The following is a 14,935-nucleotide window of genomic DNA, read 5'->3' as shown; positions in this document are numbered from 1 at the left end:
CCCAGGTGGGAGGAACTCTGCACATGCTCAAGTGCTTCCCATGTTGCAGGCCTGAGAACTGGATAGGTTCTGAAGTCAAAGGAAGGAACCTGGACTGTGAATGTTGTTCAAGGGAGGATCGGTGTCCATAGCAAGCCAAAAGTGACTCACTCTCTTCCTCCCTCCCTCTCGCTCTTGATGTGGCTCAGCTTCCTGGCCTGACAAGGATATTTCCTCCTCCCCTGCTGAGCTGGCAGCTATGGAAACGGCAAGCCTTGCTCTCTCAGAACAGACCTTGGCAAAGAGGCCCTGCTCAGACTGGAAGGGTTTGCAGTGGTGGCAGCTCCCTAGGATTGTCCCCCGCCCCCATTGCTCCGCTTTCCAACTTTGGCCAAGGGGACTTGCAAGATAATCTGCTGGTACCCGCAGGCCAGAGGGACATGAGCTCAGGGACAGTGGCAGTGGCCCCTGTGGCCAAGAACGTGATGGTGTATCGCAACGGGGACCCCTTCTTCAACGGCAGGAAGTTTGTGGTGAGCCACCGGCGGTTCCTGACCTTTGAGGCCTTTTTGAACGAGGTGACCAGCACAATCCATGCCCCCACGGCCATCAGAAGCATCTACACCCCCCGGCACGGTCATCGGGTCTCCGACCTGGGCGAGCTGCAGAACGGGTGCCAGTACGTTGCAGGAGGCTTTGAGAGATTCAAGAGACTGGAGTGAGTAGGCACTTGGAGGCTGGCTGTGTTGCCTGCCATAGCGATGGCAGCAGACTATCTGCCCCCCTCCCCAACCCCAAATAATCCCAGGCTCTCTGCAGAAAATCAGCTCCACTGACTGTGAACCTGTTAGCTATGTTGACTGGCAGGGAGGGATGAAGTCAGGTATGAGGGCATTGATTTCCTACCAAAAATTAGGGTGTCTTCTCACCTGGGGCACTGCAGGGTGCCAGATTTTTATTTGAAAGGAGCTGCCGGAATGGGGGGACGGACGGACTGTGTAAAGGGGAGTTAAGCTTTCAACCCAGCTGTCCCGCACCATTTCCCTAGATAAAAATTGTCTTCCCAAGCTGCAGTTAGCTCTGTAGAGAAACATGCTGGTTCAATGTGCACGTTTTCTGCTGTTGAGCAAATAACAGGACTGGGGGCGGGGGGAGGTCATTTAAACCTGAAAGACCATGCCAAACAGAGTTAACCCTTTCTCCTGTATGCTGTCCCTGAGCCTATCCAATGTTTTTGTTTTCACGTACAGCCGCCTCGTGGCTGTGAGCGTTTTAGGAATATGTTTGGGAGGTGACTAGAAATAGACACTGAATCTCGCTGTGTCTGGCAAGTCGTCTTATAAGAAAACTCCCTCGAAGAGCTCCTTCTGCTGGCACATGGTATTTTATTTGTTTATTATTAAATTTGCATGCTGCCCTATACCCGTTCACATAGTAAAATTCTCATATACAAAACACACACAAAATACATAAGCATAAGAACAAAGACAACCCAATAATCCCCCCACCCACCACACATTTAAAAGGGCACCGGATGTCATTCCGCCCAAGGCCTGGTGGAAGAGGAACGTTTTCTCTGGGCACCTAAGTGTATAATGAAAGCACCAACTGAACCTCTCTCAGGAGAGCATTCCACAAGCAGGGAGCCACTGCGGAAAAGGCCCGTTTTCGTGTTGCCACCCTCCGGCCTCCTTGTGGCAGGATCTCCTACATGAGTCCTGATGGCATGAGTGGAAGTTGAGAGCATAAGTAGAGCCCACCTGCTGGATCAGTAAGAGCTGTTTGACAGTGGAATTTGCTGCCAAGGAGTGTGGTGGAGTCTCCTTCTTTGGAGGTCTTTAAGCAGAGGCTTGACAACCATATGTCAGGAGTGCTCTGATGGTGTTTCCTGCTTGGCAGGGGGTTGGACTCGATGGCCCTTGTGGTCTATTCCAACTCTATGATTCTATGATCAGGTCAGTGGCAATCTAGCCCATCACCCCTTACTCCCCAACATTTCTCTGATGAAAATAGGGACGTCCTATTCAGTAGTAGTAATAGTAATACCCCACCTCTCTGATTGGGTTGCCCCAGCCACACTCTGGGTGGCTTCCAATGTATATAAAAACCATAATAAAATATTAAACATTAAAAAACTTCCCTATTCAGGGCTGCCTTCAGATGTCTTCTAAAGTAGGGCTGCCATATGTCTGGGTTTTCCTGGACACATCTGGGAATCATTGTCAAAATGGTGTCCAGGCAACTAGGGTGATTTTAAAAATAAAAACGCTTTAAAAAATCCCCCCAAGGGCCCAAAGACTTACTTGTTTTTTGGTCAACAACTTTGTCCGGATTTTCACTTTTGGGAATATAGCAACCCCATTCTAAAGGTTGTAATTACTTATCTCCTTAGCTCAGGGGTCGCATAACTGCATCCCCTTCCACATTTCTCTGATGAAAAGAGGAAAAGTAGGACATTCTGTAAATCCAGGACTGTCCCTGGAAAATAGGGGCACTTGGAGGGTCTCTCATCCTGTTCTTACTCTGGCCCTCTGGGAAGCGCACAAGGAGGACCTGAGTGCCACAGCAACACCCTTCCCATTTGGGATTCCCGTATCGATACAGGAGGCCCCACAATGGGCTGTTGTGTCCCAGGGAGACTCCCCTCCTGGATTGTGACAGCAGCAAGTCTGTGATGTCAGCCCACAAACATCACAGGCATTATCCCCAGCAAGTATTGTGTACGCATGGGCTCCTGACTTACAAAGCAGATGTGCAAGGTAACGGAACAGTCTGAATTTCAGTGCCTGTTATCCCCCAGTCTGCTGGGAATACAGCCAATCTACTGGCAGGTAACAAAGGGCTGCTTTAAAGAGCGGTGTATCTGGTGGTCAATGTTTAGTGCAGCCTTCCTCAACCTGGTGCCCTTCAGATGCTTTGGACTACAGCTCCCATCAGCCCCAGCCAACATGGCCAAAAACAGAGGGGTGTGTGTGTGTCCAAAGTCTAGTGGCTTTTGGAGGGTCCCAGAGAGAAGAGGTGACTCAGCCCTTAGCCTGAGACTTGTGGAGAGTGGCTGAGGTGAATCATTATGATTATTATTAGGAGAGAACTAGAACCTTTCTGCAAGTGCTTTTGACTTTGGAGGTCACGGCTGAGGTTTCGGAGGGACAGGACACACAAGTCTAATGAGGCTTCTATTGAGGGGCTATATTTTGCTAGAAATAATGGGGGGGCATGTTGGACTTAATAAATATTTCTAGAAGTGTTTCTCATTTTTTTAGAGAAGTGGTTCTTATTGTCTGTACACTCTTCTAGGTGCTGTGTGTGGAGGGTTGGTGAAGTCACCTGTAAGCAATCTTGCTTGGGGAAGCTTTTCCTCTTGTGATTTGGCTGCCTTTGCTTGCTGATTTGATGGTAGCATTTATTGTACTCCATGAAATAAGGACACCAGCTTGATCACTGCCATTAACCAGAGGAGGGCATCCTTTGCTTTTGACTTTCATGTCTCTTGAAGATCTTTTTATGTCGACAGGCCTGTTCAGTTGTTTAAATTTTTAAAAAGGCGAGCCAGTCTTTTTTATGATTGTTTTGTACTGTTTTGTGGCACTTTATGGGTGTGTGCGTGCATTGTTGTACATTGCCTTAATATATTTTATGGGAGTAGGCAGTTTATAAATATTTTAAAGAAATATTTTGTTTTAACATGCCGTTTCCCACTTTGGGGGCCTTTGGGCCAAAAAGTGTATAATTTGTAGAAGTAGTCATAATCCTATATTAGAGACTGGATTAGGACCCTAGTCTTTATTTGCTCCTCAAGAGCGTCAGGGGATTTTAATGGTCGTTGACAGTTAGGGATGTTAGCAGAAGAGAAAGGTGGGTGTGAGACAGAGAGGCAGCTGTTGGCAGTTTGCATTTTGGTGGGCTGTTACAGTACGAAGTTGGAGGTCGTTTCTGGCTTTTGTAAACCATAGTGACTCTGGCTTTGTCTGGTTGCCTCCAAAGAGTCACTATTTTCTGGGAGAGGGGCGGGATTCAAGGGAACACCGTAACTTTAGGTTTGCACAACAATTAATGTTGTTCACCACTCCTGTTCAGGCTGCACAGGAAAAAAAACCTGGTTCTAGAAATTTGTTCTGATTGTGCAGATAAAATATAACAGATAGAATTCTACAGGATGTGATATTAGTGTGTGAAAACAATCAAGATCCAATGATCCCCAGGCATGTACCTCCAGATTATGGAGATGTCAGGCGCCATCCTGGCTCCCTGGCATCTTCATTTGTTTGCAAGTGGCCGATAGTCAGGTTCAAAATGCACCTGGCTCCTGGCTAATTTCGAACACTGGCAATAAAGCAGCAGCAGCAATGGCCATGGTGCTGCTGGTGCCTGCTTACCTGCTCACCCTTGCAAGTCCTAGAGGGCACCCCTGATATACTGCAGCACTTTGTTGCAGATCCAACTAGTTTTTTTAATTAATCACCCAAATGTTGCTGTTTATAAAGACCACATTGGTTTTGTCAGGGGACATTAATTCCCCCAAACAAGAAGCTGTAAAGCTAAATTACATGTCCAATCCATAGCAGGGGAGAGTGAGACTTGGCAACAGTAGACTTTCAAAACCCAATCAGTGAGCCAGACTTGAGCTGGGACTTGACCTCTGCTTGCTCACCCTGTTCATTTTCTTCCCTCACTGCTTTGACAGCTATCTAAACCCTGGAATGAAGCAGCTCAATGGGAACCAGAAGAAAGACAGAGTGCAGGTGAGTTCCAGAGTGGGGCAGGGAAAGGCCTTGGCTGTTTGTAAGAACCTGATACTGCTTTAAAGGATGAGCAGTTTAAAGCGGTTTTCACACACACACAAAAACAACTTAGAAATATTTATTGGCATATTAGGCACTGTGGAAGCAAAAGAATAAGCTTTGCCTTCAGACTTAGTCTGGAAAAGTTACTTTCTCTGCTTGGCCCACCCACTCCAATATAGTCCAGTTGCTGAGAAGCCAATGCAGTGAAGCAAACCTGCAAGAGGGCTCTGAACTGCTCTGTTTCTGTGTTTTTAGGCTCAGTAGAAAACAGCTTTAAGTGATTTTAAATGTTTGGTGTTTTATTATGCTTTTATATTTGTTGGAAGCCACCCAGAATGGCTGGGGCAACCGGGCAGATGGGTGGGGGTACAAATAGTAGTAGTAGTAGTAGTAATAATAATAATAATAATAATAATGTGTGTGTGTTTGTACACAAATTGCAATGCCTAGTGGATGATGCAAGTAAGTTATCCATCCACCTATTGATTTTTCTCTTAAATATAGCAACAAGACCTTGAACTATCTATCACTGTTGTGATTCTACTTAGGACGAAAGCAGTGGTGGGGTACAGAATGGTCCACTCATTGAAGATGATGATATGAATTATATAGGTTAACCTCTGAAGAATCTGAAGAGTAAATCTGTGGAGGAAAGTCTGAATCTTCCTCAGGCTGAGTGGAACCCCTTTGGTCCCATCCACCCTACAAGACTAAAAATCATACAATTGTAAGAGTTGGAAGGGAACCACGTGGGTCTAGTCCAACCCCCTTTAATGCAGGAATCTTTTGCCCAACTTGGGGCTTGAACCCATGACCCTGAGATCAAGTTTCATGTTCTACCAACTGAGCTGTGTGTATATACAGTAAAGCTTTAGTCACTATAGCAGCAGGATGTGCACTCAGCAAGCCATTGTGAAAGAGGCTTCTTTCTGTGTTGATGACAACAGAAAGACCTTGTCTTAGCAGTGCCTCTTAGGAACAGGCCTGCCAAGGCCACAATGACTCACTGCTGTGTGCCATAGTTCTGGGCTTAGCGGGGAGGGCAGCAGCCCATTTAACATGGTGTTGGCTGTCTGGTTTCAAATTCTGAGTTTGAACTTTAGAATGCATAAACCCGTCAGGCTTTCCTGGGCTGTCTCGGTCTTCTGAGTCACCCCATGTCCGTCGCTTGTCAGACTTGGTCCTCCTTCCCCTCTTCTGGTCTTCCAAAAATCAGATTGTAAGGTTGCTGGGGTAGAGACCCCTGTTGGTCTCTCTTTTCCGTTTATGCTTATCTGCAGAGCACCAAGAGCACGGCTGGCGATCTCTTGTTGTCAATAACAATTTTGGTGTTTCTGGTCTTCAGAGCTACCCAGTTATTCCCCAGAAGATGCCCGTTTCGACACAGTGGAGGAAGCAGGCGAACTTGCCCTGCATTATACAGTGAGTGACTCCCTGGCTGCTTCTGACAATTTTCCCTTTGGAGCAGTAGAGAACTAAAACAAATGTTCTTTGGACAGTGGTGGTGGGGGGAGTGCAGGGATTATTAGGAAAGGGTCCTGAAGGCAGAACATGCCCCGTCCCTCACTCCAGGCCTGGCTCAAGCCATGTTTCTTGACTGTTATAGGGGTAAACTTCTTGGCACAAGGGCTTCGTGCTGCTTTTAGCTGGTGTGTGGTTAACAAAAATGTATAAATCTGAATTGAGTACCTGTTGGATGCAAGGCGGCTTGGAGGTTCCTGAAGCAACAGTGGCATTGTTTTGTTGTATGTAGTTGGTGGATTTGGTGGTCGTCATTGTATACCATCAGTGTATACCACTCATACACTGGTTCATCTTGGTCAGCATTGTCTACAGTGACTGGCAGTGGTTCTCCAAAGTTTCAGGCCAGGTTCTCTCCCAGCCCTACCAGGTGCCACTGGGGTTTCAATTGGGACCTTCCATATGCAACCATGCCACAGAGCCACACCCCTTCCCAAAGGAATGGAGAGCTTACACATACAGGTGACTATGGAAATCATGCCCCATGCAGCCTGTCCCTTTGCTTCTCTATTGAAGTGTTTTCCGCAACGGGGACCTGCTAAGCCCCCCCTTCCGCCTGATCCTCAACAAGAGCACCCTGCAGGAGTGGAGCGCCGTCCTGTCCATCTTGTCAATCAAGGCGAACCTGCGGACTGGGGCTGTTAGAAGGTGAGTACTTTGAACAAGCTCCACCCCTTTTGCCTGCCTTTCACTTTCCAGTAACGAGATTCTTTGGGAAATGGACCCAAAGGTTTTTGTCTTCTAGGAGGCACCTCTATGTGGGATTTATTGAATTCTGGAACACTGGCTATTTATATGTTGTTTAATGCCAAAACAGACTTTTAAGTAGTTTACAAGTAGAAAAACCAGCTGGGAATGAGATGCTTGCAGTATGGGGCTGCCTTTCCAAAGGTGTAGTGGTTAGAGCATTGGATGATGATGTGGGAGACCAAGGTTCAAACCCCTACTCAGTCATGGAGCTCACTGGGTGGGCCTCTGCCCAACCCACCTCACAGGGTTGTTATAAGGATAAAATGGGGAAGAATCCCGCCTTGAGCTTGAAGGAGAGGTGGGATATAAATGCCATAAATAAATAAAAGTAATTGGCATGGCTAGATTCTTCCTCTGAAAGTGCCCATTCCTAGGAATATGTGCAACAAGGTTTGTTGACTGGGGGTTACAAGCAACTACGTGGTCTGTAGGAAGAGAGCTGCACTCTGTTTTATATTGGCATCACTGTCATAGTTTTCCTCCCAAGGAATTCAGGGAACTATAATTTGGCAATTCTGCTCAAACTCCCAGGCTGTCAACACAATTCTCAAGGGAAGACAGTGACATTTAAACCCACATTGTTTTGTAGGTTTAATGTTTGAATAGAATAGCAATTCATTATTATTATTGTTTTACAGTAATGCAGAAAGGTGCAAAGTCGGTTCTCAAGGCTTCGTAAGCATTTTGGTTTGCTAGTTTCACTTCAGATTTATAGTGAAGTTTCAGGAACCTACTTTCAGATGGGCAGACCATTAGCCCATCTAGCTCAGTATTGCCCACACTGACTGGCAGTGGCTCTCCCATGCAAAGGTTGTTTTCTGCATGCGAAGCAGGTGCTGCACCACTGAGCTATGGCCCTTCCCCATTCAAATATAGAACTTTCTCTCCATCCTCAATCTCGTTCCCCGTTTAGTTTTCCCTGCCTGTTGTAGATATTTGCTTTTCTGTCTCTGGCCAGGCTCTGCAAGCTCAATGGCGATGCCGTCTCCACTGGTGAAGATCTGGTGAGCGGCAACTACTACGTGGCGGTGGGCCTGGAGAAGTACAAAGACCTGCCCTACTTTGAATTGCTAGTGCCCCCAAAGATAACACACCAGCCAATTCGGTAGGTGGTTGAAGTCACTGGGGGCTGGTTCAAGTGCCACTCCTTAGATGGCTACAAGTCTGTAAACACCAGCCCCTCCCCACTCCTTTGTGGTTGTGTTCATGCTGCTAAAACTTGTTCAGTCCCTCTTGTTCCAAACATAGCCCTTTAAAACAAAATAAAAATCATTCATAATCATATTTGTAGGACGCTTTTCTACAAAACAAATTATGCTCTTACAACCAAGGAAACAGGAATGCATTTCACAATCAAACAGTGCAAAAACAATGTCCTAATTACATAGTAAAACAACATAATAGCAGATATAACAACGTACCAAAGGCAACTTTTTAGCACTATAAGAATTATTATTTTAAAATAAATCTTACCTATCCAGACCCTCTTTCCCTAACTAAACTTATCTGGGTGTGGGCTGCAGTGAATTTCCTGCTTCTATGATTACAGGGACCACTCAAATAGCAGACGAATGAGCCACAATCGAGGGGTAAGTTTTGCTGACTTCCCCAGGGATGGTGCTGGTTGAAGGGGGAAGGGCGGGGAAAAGACTTCCAGATGGATCGGTGTGTCATATGGTGGGTTTGGTGGTGCTCATGCAGAATGGCCAGCCCATGTTTTTTCTCACGATATTTTATGAGAAAAATATTTTATTCTAGATTTTCCCTTTCTGGGAAAAATCCATTTTTTTTAAAAGGGTTTCCAGTGACCATCTGAAGATGTTAGATTCTTCAAAAATAGTGTGATTTCTGCAAAACGCTTGCTTCCCTGTGTGATGTATTGGGCTCGTCCACCCCCATTTCATCAAATAAAAGAGATCCCAGGGAAGCTAAAATCTCACATTGCTAAATCTCAGTGCGTAGGATTTCCTGATGTTGTGCCACAAAAGTCTGCCCTTTCCATTGCCACGGCTCAAAACCCAATTGAAATGTAGAGATAGGCTTTGGTTCCTCTACTTGGAATTCCAGCCCTCTGGGTCTGCCTGTCTTTTTAAAATGAAGCAGCCTTGGGTTAAGTTAACAATAGATTTGATTTTATCACTAGTACCCTGGTGTGAATTTTATATCTTCTTTTTTCCAGTTAGCTAAGCTCCACCTGGCTCCGCTAGAGGGGTCCAGTGACTCAGCACTTCTTGAACCGCCACAACAGGTAGAGAAACACAAACAGCAGCTCTGGGGAAATGGGGGCTTCTCCTCACGCTTCTCTTTCGTGTTGACTGAAAAAGGGAGCTTGTGATTACATGGTCATCAGTAAAAGTGCACAAATAATATTACTGCAAAGAACTTAACAAAGACCCCCTAAGGTTTGTGCAGCCTTAAAAATTCATTGATGTCATATTTTTAAAAACATGTTTTTATTGTATGTATCTCTCCCTTCCATCATTAAATACTTCTATCTGCCCCCCCCCCCGAAAAGCAAATGGTGGCCATTTGGGACAAATGTAAGACAGGGGTGAGCAATCTCCAGACTCCAGGCCAGATTTGGTCCTGTGTGGGTTCCAGTTTGGCCTGTGAGACTGTTTTCCCCAAACTACACCCATCTTTCCCATACCTGATGTCATATAGAATAATAGATTCACAGAACTGCAGAGTTGGAAGGTAACCCAAAGGTGTTATAGTCCAGTCCCCTGCAATGCAGTAATCTCAACACATGGTCTTTCATCCAGTTTTAAACCATACTGGATCCTGCTTAGCTCTGCAAATGTAACATCAGGTATAGACGTAGGTAGATCATCTGCATGACCAAATTCCCTGTGGGGCACTTGATCATGGTTCATTGCCCATCAGCAGGTGAACTCAACCCATGGTTGCACAGCCAATCCCTCCAGAATGCAGCTTTGCCAAGCATCGGCCTGCCAAGCTCCTCTTGCTGCAGCCCCCAAGCAGCTAGCATCGTAATGACCCTGTGAGGGTGGGAACAGAAGGTCAACAGGCCCACTGGGCCAGGAAGACTCCACACCCTGATTTGAGATGGTGCGTTTTCAAAGTGGAGAAATCTCCATGAGGTTGCCATTGAGTCTACCCTCTAGAGCTAGAGAGTGATGACAAATGATGGATGTGCTGAAAGCACTTGTTCTCTAGCTACCCAAGTCTGCCATTTTATTTTGTGGGGACCCTTTCCCCAAGTTTGCTTCAGCATGAGAATATGGAGTGGGAAAAGTCATTCTGTGGTGTGTCTTCCACCTTAGCAATTGTTGTGTGTAAACAGTCCTGTTTCTCCCTCAACCCCGATGGCCAGCTCAAAAGTGACAAGGTAGCACACATGGTTCTCTTCCCCATTGTTATCCTCACAACTCTGGGAGGTAGGTTAGGCTGGGAAGCCGTGACTGGCTCAAGGTCACCCAGTGGCTAAGTGGGGATTTGAGCCCTAGTCTCCTGGGTCCTAGTCCCATGCTCTAACAACTACACCACACTAGCTTTCTTTTTTTGGTGGAAAGAGGCTAGTTGTGTCAGCAGTGAAATGTGAGTGTAGGAGCTCACAAGTGACAGCCATGGCAACTTGTGTGATTGTGAAGAAACATCTCACCTGAGCATCAGCACTCATAAATGTGGACATGGTGGGGCTCCCAGCTCAAATAAGGCACCACTCCTAGAAATAAATTTCTCCTGAGAATGATAAAATTGTCTCACACTTGCAGCTGAACCTTCGGAGAGTGCAGTCCACAGGGATTGTGCAGAAGGACAGCAGCCAGAATCTTTCCGCGGTGACGCGGAAAGGCAGGAAGCACCTGCGCAAGGAGGCAGACTCCATCTTCCACGCCAAGCCGGGCCAGGTCAGGCGTATCAGGAGGAACTCAAACCAGAATTCTGACCAAGGTAAAAAGGAAAAGGAGATTTTCTTGCTTGGAATCTGTCAGCTAAGCCAGCCCCACCAGACCTCCTCCTCTTCCTCCCCTCAACTGTCATCCTGGGGGCAGCCATTCTCTCAGGCTGCCTCAGGGGGAGAGATGGGAAGCAACAGGGCTAATGTAATCAGCTTTGCTGGAGGATCATTTCCATCAGGCCCCACCTGCCCCTGAATTGTGCCAGCTGGTCAATATAGGAACAGCTGTGTAGTGCCTGAGTTTTTAATTTTCCTCTCCCCTCCCTGTTCCTTTTCCCTTGCGTGCTGTGTGAATTTTTAGCTGATAAGCCTGTCTTGTTTTGATTGCATGTAAGCCACTCTGGGAGCCTTTTGGGCTGAAGAGCAGAGTACAAATGTTATAAATGAATGAATGTCGCACATAACACAAAGGTAGCCTCATTGGTCATTAAAAAATCAAAACTCAAATCCCTATGAGGGGAAGTGTATTCATTCAGGCCAACCAAATGTCTTCATTGGTTGGTATAATATGGATTGTAGTATCCTTAATACAGGGACGCAGGTGGTGCTGTGGGTTAAACCACAGAGCCTAGGACTTGCCGATCAGAAGGTCGGCGGTTCGAATCCCTGCGACGGGGTGAGCTCCCGTTGCTCGGTCCCTGCTCCTGCCAACCTAGCAGTTCGAAAGCACATCAAAGTGCAAGTAGATAAATAGGGACCGCTCCAGCGGGAAGGTAAACGGTGTTTCCGTGCGCTGCTCTGGTTCGCCAGAAGCGGCTTGGTCATGCTGGCCCCATGACCTGGAAGCTGTACGCCGGCTCCCTCGGCCAATAAGGCGAGATGAGCGCCACAACCCCAGAGTCGGTCACGACTGGACCTAATGGTCACGGCTCCCTTTACCTTTATCCTTCATACAGTAGTAATAAAGATGGTAGAATTCACATAAAGCCCAACCGCATGTAGTATGACCGGTGTGTGTGCTGTGAAGGTTGCGGAAGGTCTCGGGTTGAGCCAGCTTGATTTAAATTTAGGCTGTGCCCCCTGAAGGTTCCGTCTTCCTGTCTTCCATGAATTTGTCCTCAGCTGGTGGCAAGAACTGTGTTTTCTCATAGTGAATCCCATCATGTGTGAGAGATGCTGAAAACTTCTCTGGAATATGACGTAGCTGTGTTATTCAGAAGTACCTCTTGGGTGAAATGAAAGGGTGCTCCTAATTTTAAGGGGAAAGGTCATAGGATTCCCCCAAAGTGAAGAAGACTTCAGACTTGCAGGCCATTTGGGTAGGCTGCCTTCGCAATCCCATTTCCTCTGGTAAGGATGCCCCAGGATACAGAATGTTTTCTCAAAATGTTTTATTTTCCTACAGATGAAGGAAGTGTTTACAAAATAAAAGGTGTAAGGGAAGAGATACAGAATGCCCAGGAAATCAGAGATGATGAAAACACGCAGGTGGAATTGCCTCTTGACCAGGTATGAGGGGGTTATGTGGGCCTCTCTTTAGGTCAACATCTTCTGGATTGATTTTATGAATGGAAACTGTCACCACCGCAAAGAATCCCAGTGAGTGTCGAAACTTCAGCAGGAAGAATTCACTCTCAAAATGTGTCGGGGGGAGGAGTTATGGAGAACTTTGAATATTGGGTTGGAGTCTCTTTGCCTTTACATTGACTTGAAAGCTGAAAGCTTTCTTAGATCTCCATCCTCACACAAGGAGCCTGTTGTTAAATTTTACATTCCAATTATGGCCACGATTCTAAAAAGCAACTGGCTTTGTGGCTGTGGCCAACTTATTGTACAGCCCTCTACACAGAAGCAAGTCCCATTTTCTTCACTGGGACTTACTGTTGTATGGAGCAACAAAGCACTTCTCCATCTGTGTGTGTTGTGAATCCTCCTGGGCCTCTTCAATTCTATCTCCCCTTTTTTCCAGAAAGCTGCAGAAACTGTAGAAGAGGAAGTTGTGCCCAAAAGTGAAGCTTTGCAACGCAGGAAGGTAAAGTAAAGTAGCTGTCTCAGAGAAATGTGCATATTGTCTGCAGCACCTTTCACAGAAAAAAACATATCCATAGTTTAACCCCTTCACCTTAGAAAAGGTGGTTAATCGCTTGAGCACAAAATACCATTTATTCTTGCATGTGTTACCTTTTTCTAAGACAGGGGTGGGGTACATCAGTGGCCCTCCACATCTTGCAGGGCTCCCAAGTCTCATTGTCCCCTGCAGGCAGCATGGCCCAATGGTCAGGGATGATGGGAGTTGTAGTCCAGCAACACCTGGGACACCACAAGTCCCCCATCCCTGTTCTCTTCCTACAGCCCTCCTACTCCAGCACTTGCACCCCAGTCCAACCTTCCTTCCAATGCCCTCTGGATGCTTATTTCAATATTTTTTGGAGACAGCACTAGCCTTGTTTTTTAATTTCTAATTCTTTATGCATCAAGTAGGTTGAGAATACTGACAAACTACAGAAGGCCCACACAATTCAGTGTTCTGCTGGTGACTCGCAGGAAGAAGTGACAAGAAAGCCTCCTTTCCATCCGGCTTGAAGAAACTTTGTTTCACCTGAGAAAAGACTGTGGTAGCGCAAAGACCCGGCAAGGCTTTTCCTAGATAGGTGTGTGTGTGTGTGAGATCCTTAAACAACCACATGCTGGTTTTGTGCAATCTTCGACTCAAATGCTTATCTTATGGATGTTCTTACAATAAAGATGTCGCACTGGAATGCTCTCTACTTTGGAATGTACATCTGAGGATCACATCACAAAGGTGGGCTGTGGTGGTGGGATCCAGGAGGCGGAAAGGGGTGCAGACCTCAATGGGACTGTGTATGTGAGACAACTGATACTTGCTAGTTTAATACAGTGACACACACACACACAAATATGGGAATGGGTAAACAGGACAGTTAATAAAATAAAAAAATTCCTTCCACTAGAGACCAACTAAGTTTGTTACTGGTATGAGCTTTCATGTGCATGCACTTCTTGAGATACACTGAAACATAAGTCACCAGACCCTTATATATAGTGAGAGGGTGGGGAGGGTATTACTCAGAAGGGTGGTGGGAATGGGTGATTGGCTGATAGGGGTGGTAAACCTGTTGACGACTGCAATTCCTACCACCCTTCTGAGTAATACCCCTCCCCACCCTCTCACTCTATATAAGGGTCTGGTGACTTCTGTTTCAGTGTATCTGAAGAAGTGTGCATGCACACGAAAGCTCATACCAATAACTTAGTTGGTCTCTAAGGTGCTACTGGAAGGATTTTTGTTTTGTTTCGACTACGGCAGACCAACACGGCTACCTACCTGTAACTAATTATTATTATTATTATTATTATTATTATTACGACAGTTAACATCATAGATACCAGGGGTGTGCAAGAGAAAGTGTGCATGTACTCACTTAACTTTTCCAAGGGATTTGTGCAAAAGTTGGATCCAGTAGAATTAATCTGAGCCTTGAGAGCACATCGTGTGGGAAACGGGTGTCCAGCTGCCTCCTTCAGTTCTAAGTACTTTTCAAGGGAGAAGGTGGTAAGGAACCTCATCATCTCATGATCAAGGGGGCAGTGAACCAGGAGGTATGGGGCTTTATGTGGGCTGGGAGACATCATTGTGGCAATGCAAGTCAGACTGGCAAACTGTGTCTTAAAATAATGTTTTCTCAATTCTTGTTCATACTATAACCACATTTGCTATAAAATTGATTCTGACCCAGATTTGGGATTGAAAATGTCTTGATGGTCCTGCTAGATAGTCTATACCAGTGGAGGGTGCGTGCGAGTATATTGGCTCTCCTATAGCTTTTCAGCTTTTAATACTAATATGTTTTGAAGGGAGGGAACTGGCACTACACTTTAGTGACTTATCTGGCTGATAGCAATCCTAGGGGACTGCTGCTCTGTCCCAAGGCTCCTCTTGGCTGTGTCACCCTCCTGTGCCCTCTCCATTCATTTGCTCAGGGGCCCTTTCATTTCTTGGATGGATTTTTAAATGTCA

The 14,935-nt window shown here is 46.2% G+C and overlaps 1 protein-coding gene and 1 long non-coding RNA gene across 5 annotated transcripts; one reads left to right on the top strand and one right to left on the bottom strand.

Annotated features, from left to right (window-relative positions):
• Window positions 1-246: 246 nt before the first annotated feature.
• On the top strand, window positions 247-13,655 carry DCDC2B (doublecortin domain containing 2B). 4 transcript variants are annotated; one of them, XM_083511646.1, is made up of 11 exons: window positions 247-697; window positions 4,664-4,721; window positions 6,109-6,185; window positions 6,801-6,932; window positions 7,993-8,139; window positions 8,584-8,623; window positions 9,214-9,282; window positions 10,772-10,949; window positions 12,302-12,405; window positions 12,866-12,928; window positions 13,375-13,655. In XM_083511646.1, the coding sequence occupies exons 1-11, from the start codon at window positions 420-422 to the stop codon at window positions 13,375-13,377; spliced, it is 1,149 nt and encodes a 382-aa protein (XP_083367772.1). In that variant the 5' UTR covers window positions 247-419; the 3' UTR covers window positions 13,378-13,655. The 4 variants fall into 4 exon arrangements, with proteins under 4 accessions (XP_083367772.1, XP_083367771.1, XP_083367774.1 ...); XM_083511645.1 differs by having other exon boundaries at window positions 252-697; window positions 8,584-8,627; window positions 9,218-9,282; window positions 13,378-13,655; XM_083511648.1 differs by having other exon boundaries at window positions 259-697; window positions 13,378-13,655.
• LOC310710711 lies at window positions 8,146-10,792 on the bottom strand. The gene is made up of 3 exons (XR_014528206.1): window positions 10,660-10,792; window positions 9,181-9,349; window positions 8,146-8,284 (listed from the first exon to the last, which is right to left on the bottom strand). It is a non-coding gene; the product is annotated as an uncharacterized lncRNA (long non-coding RNA).
• Window positions 13,656-14,935: the final 1,280 nt, after the last annotated feature.

The sequence above is a fragment of the Podarcis liolepis genome (genome assembly GCF_965112155.1).
Source record: "Podarcis liolepis genome assembly, chromosome: 7".
Taxonomy (NCBI): domain Eukaryota; kingdom Metazoa; phylum Chordata; class Lepidosauria; order Squamata; family Lacertidae; genus Podarcis; species Podarcis liolepis.
The sequence above is the reverse complement of the archived record's forward strand: the minus strand, read 5'-3'. Positions and strand labels throughout refer to the sequence as shown.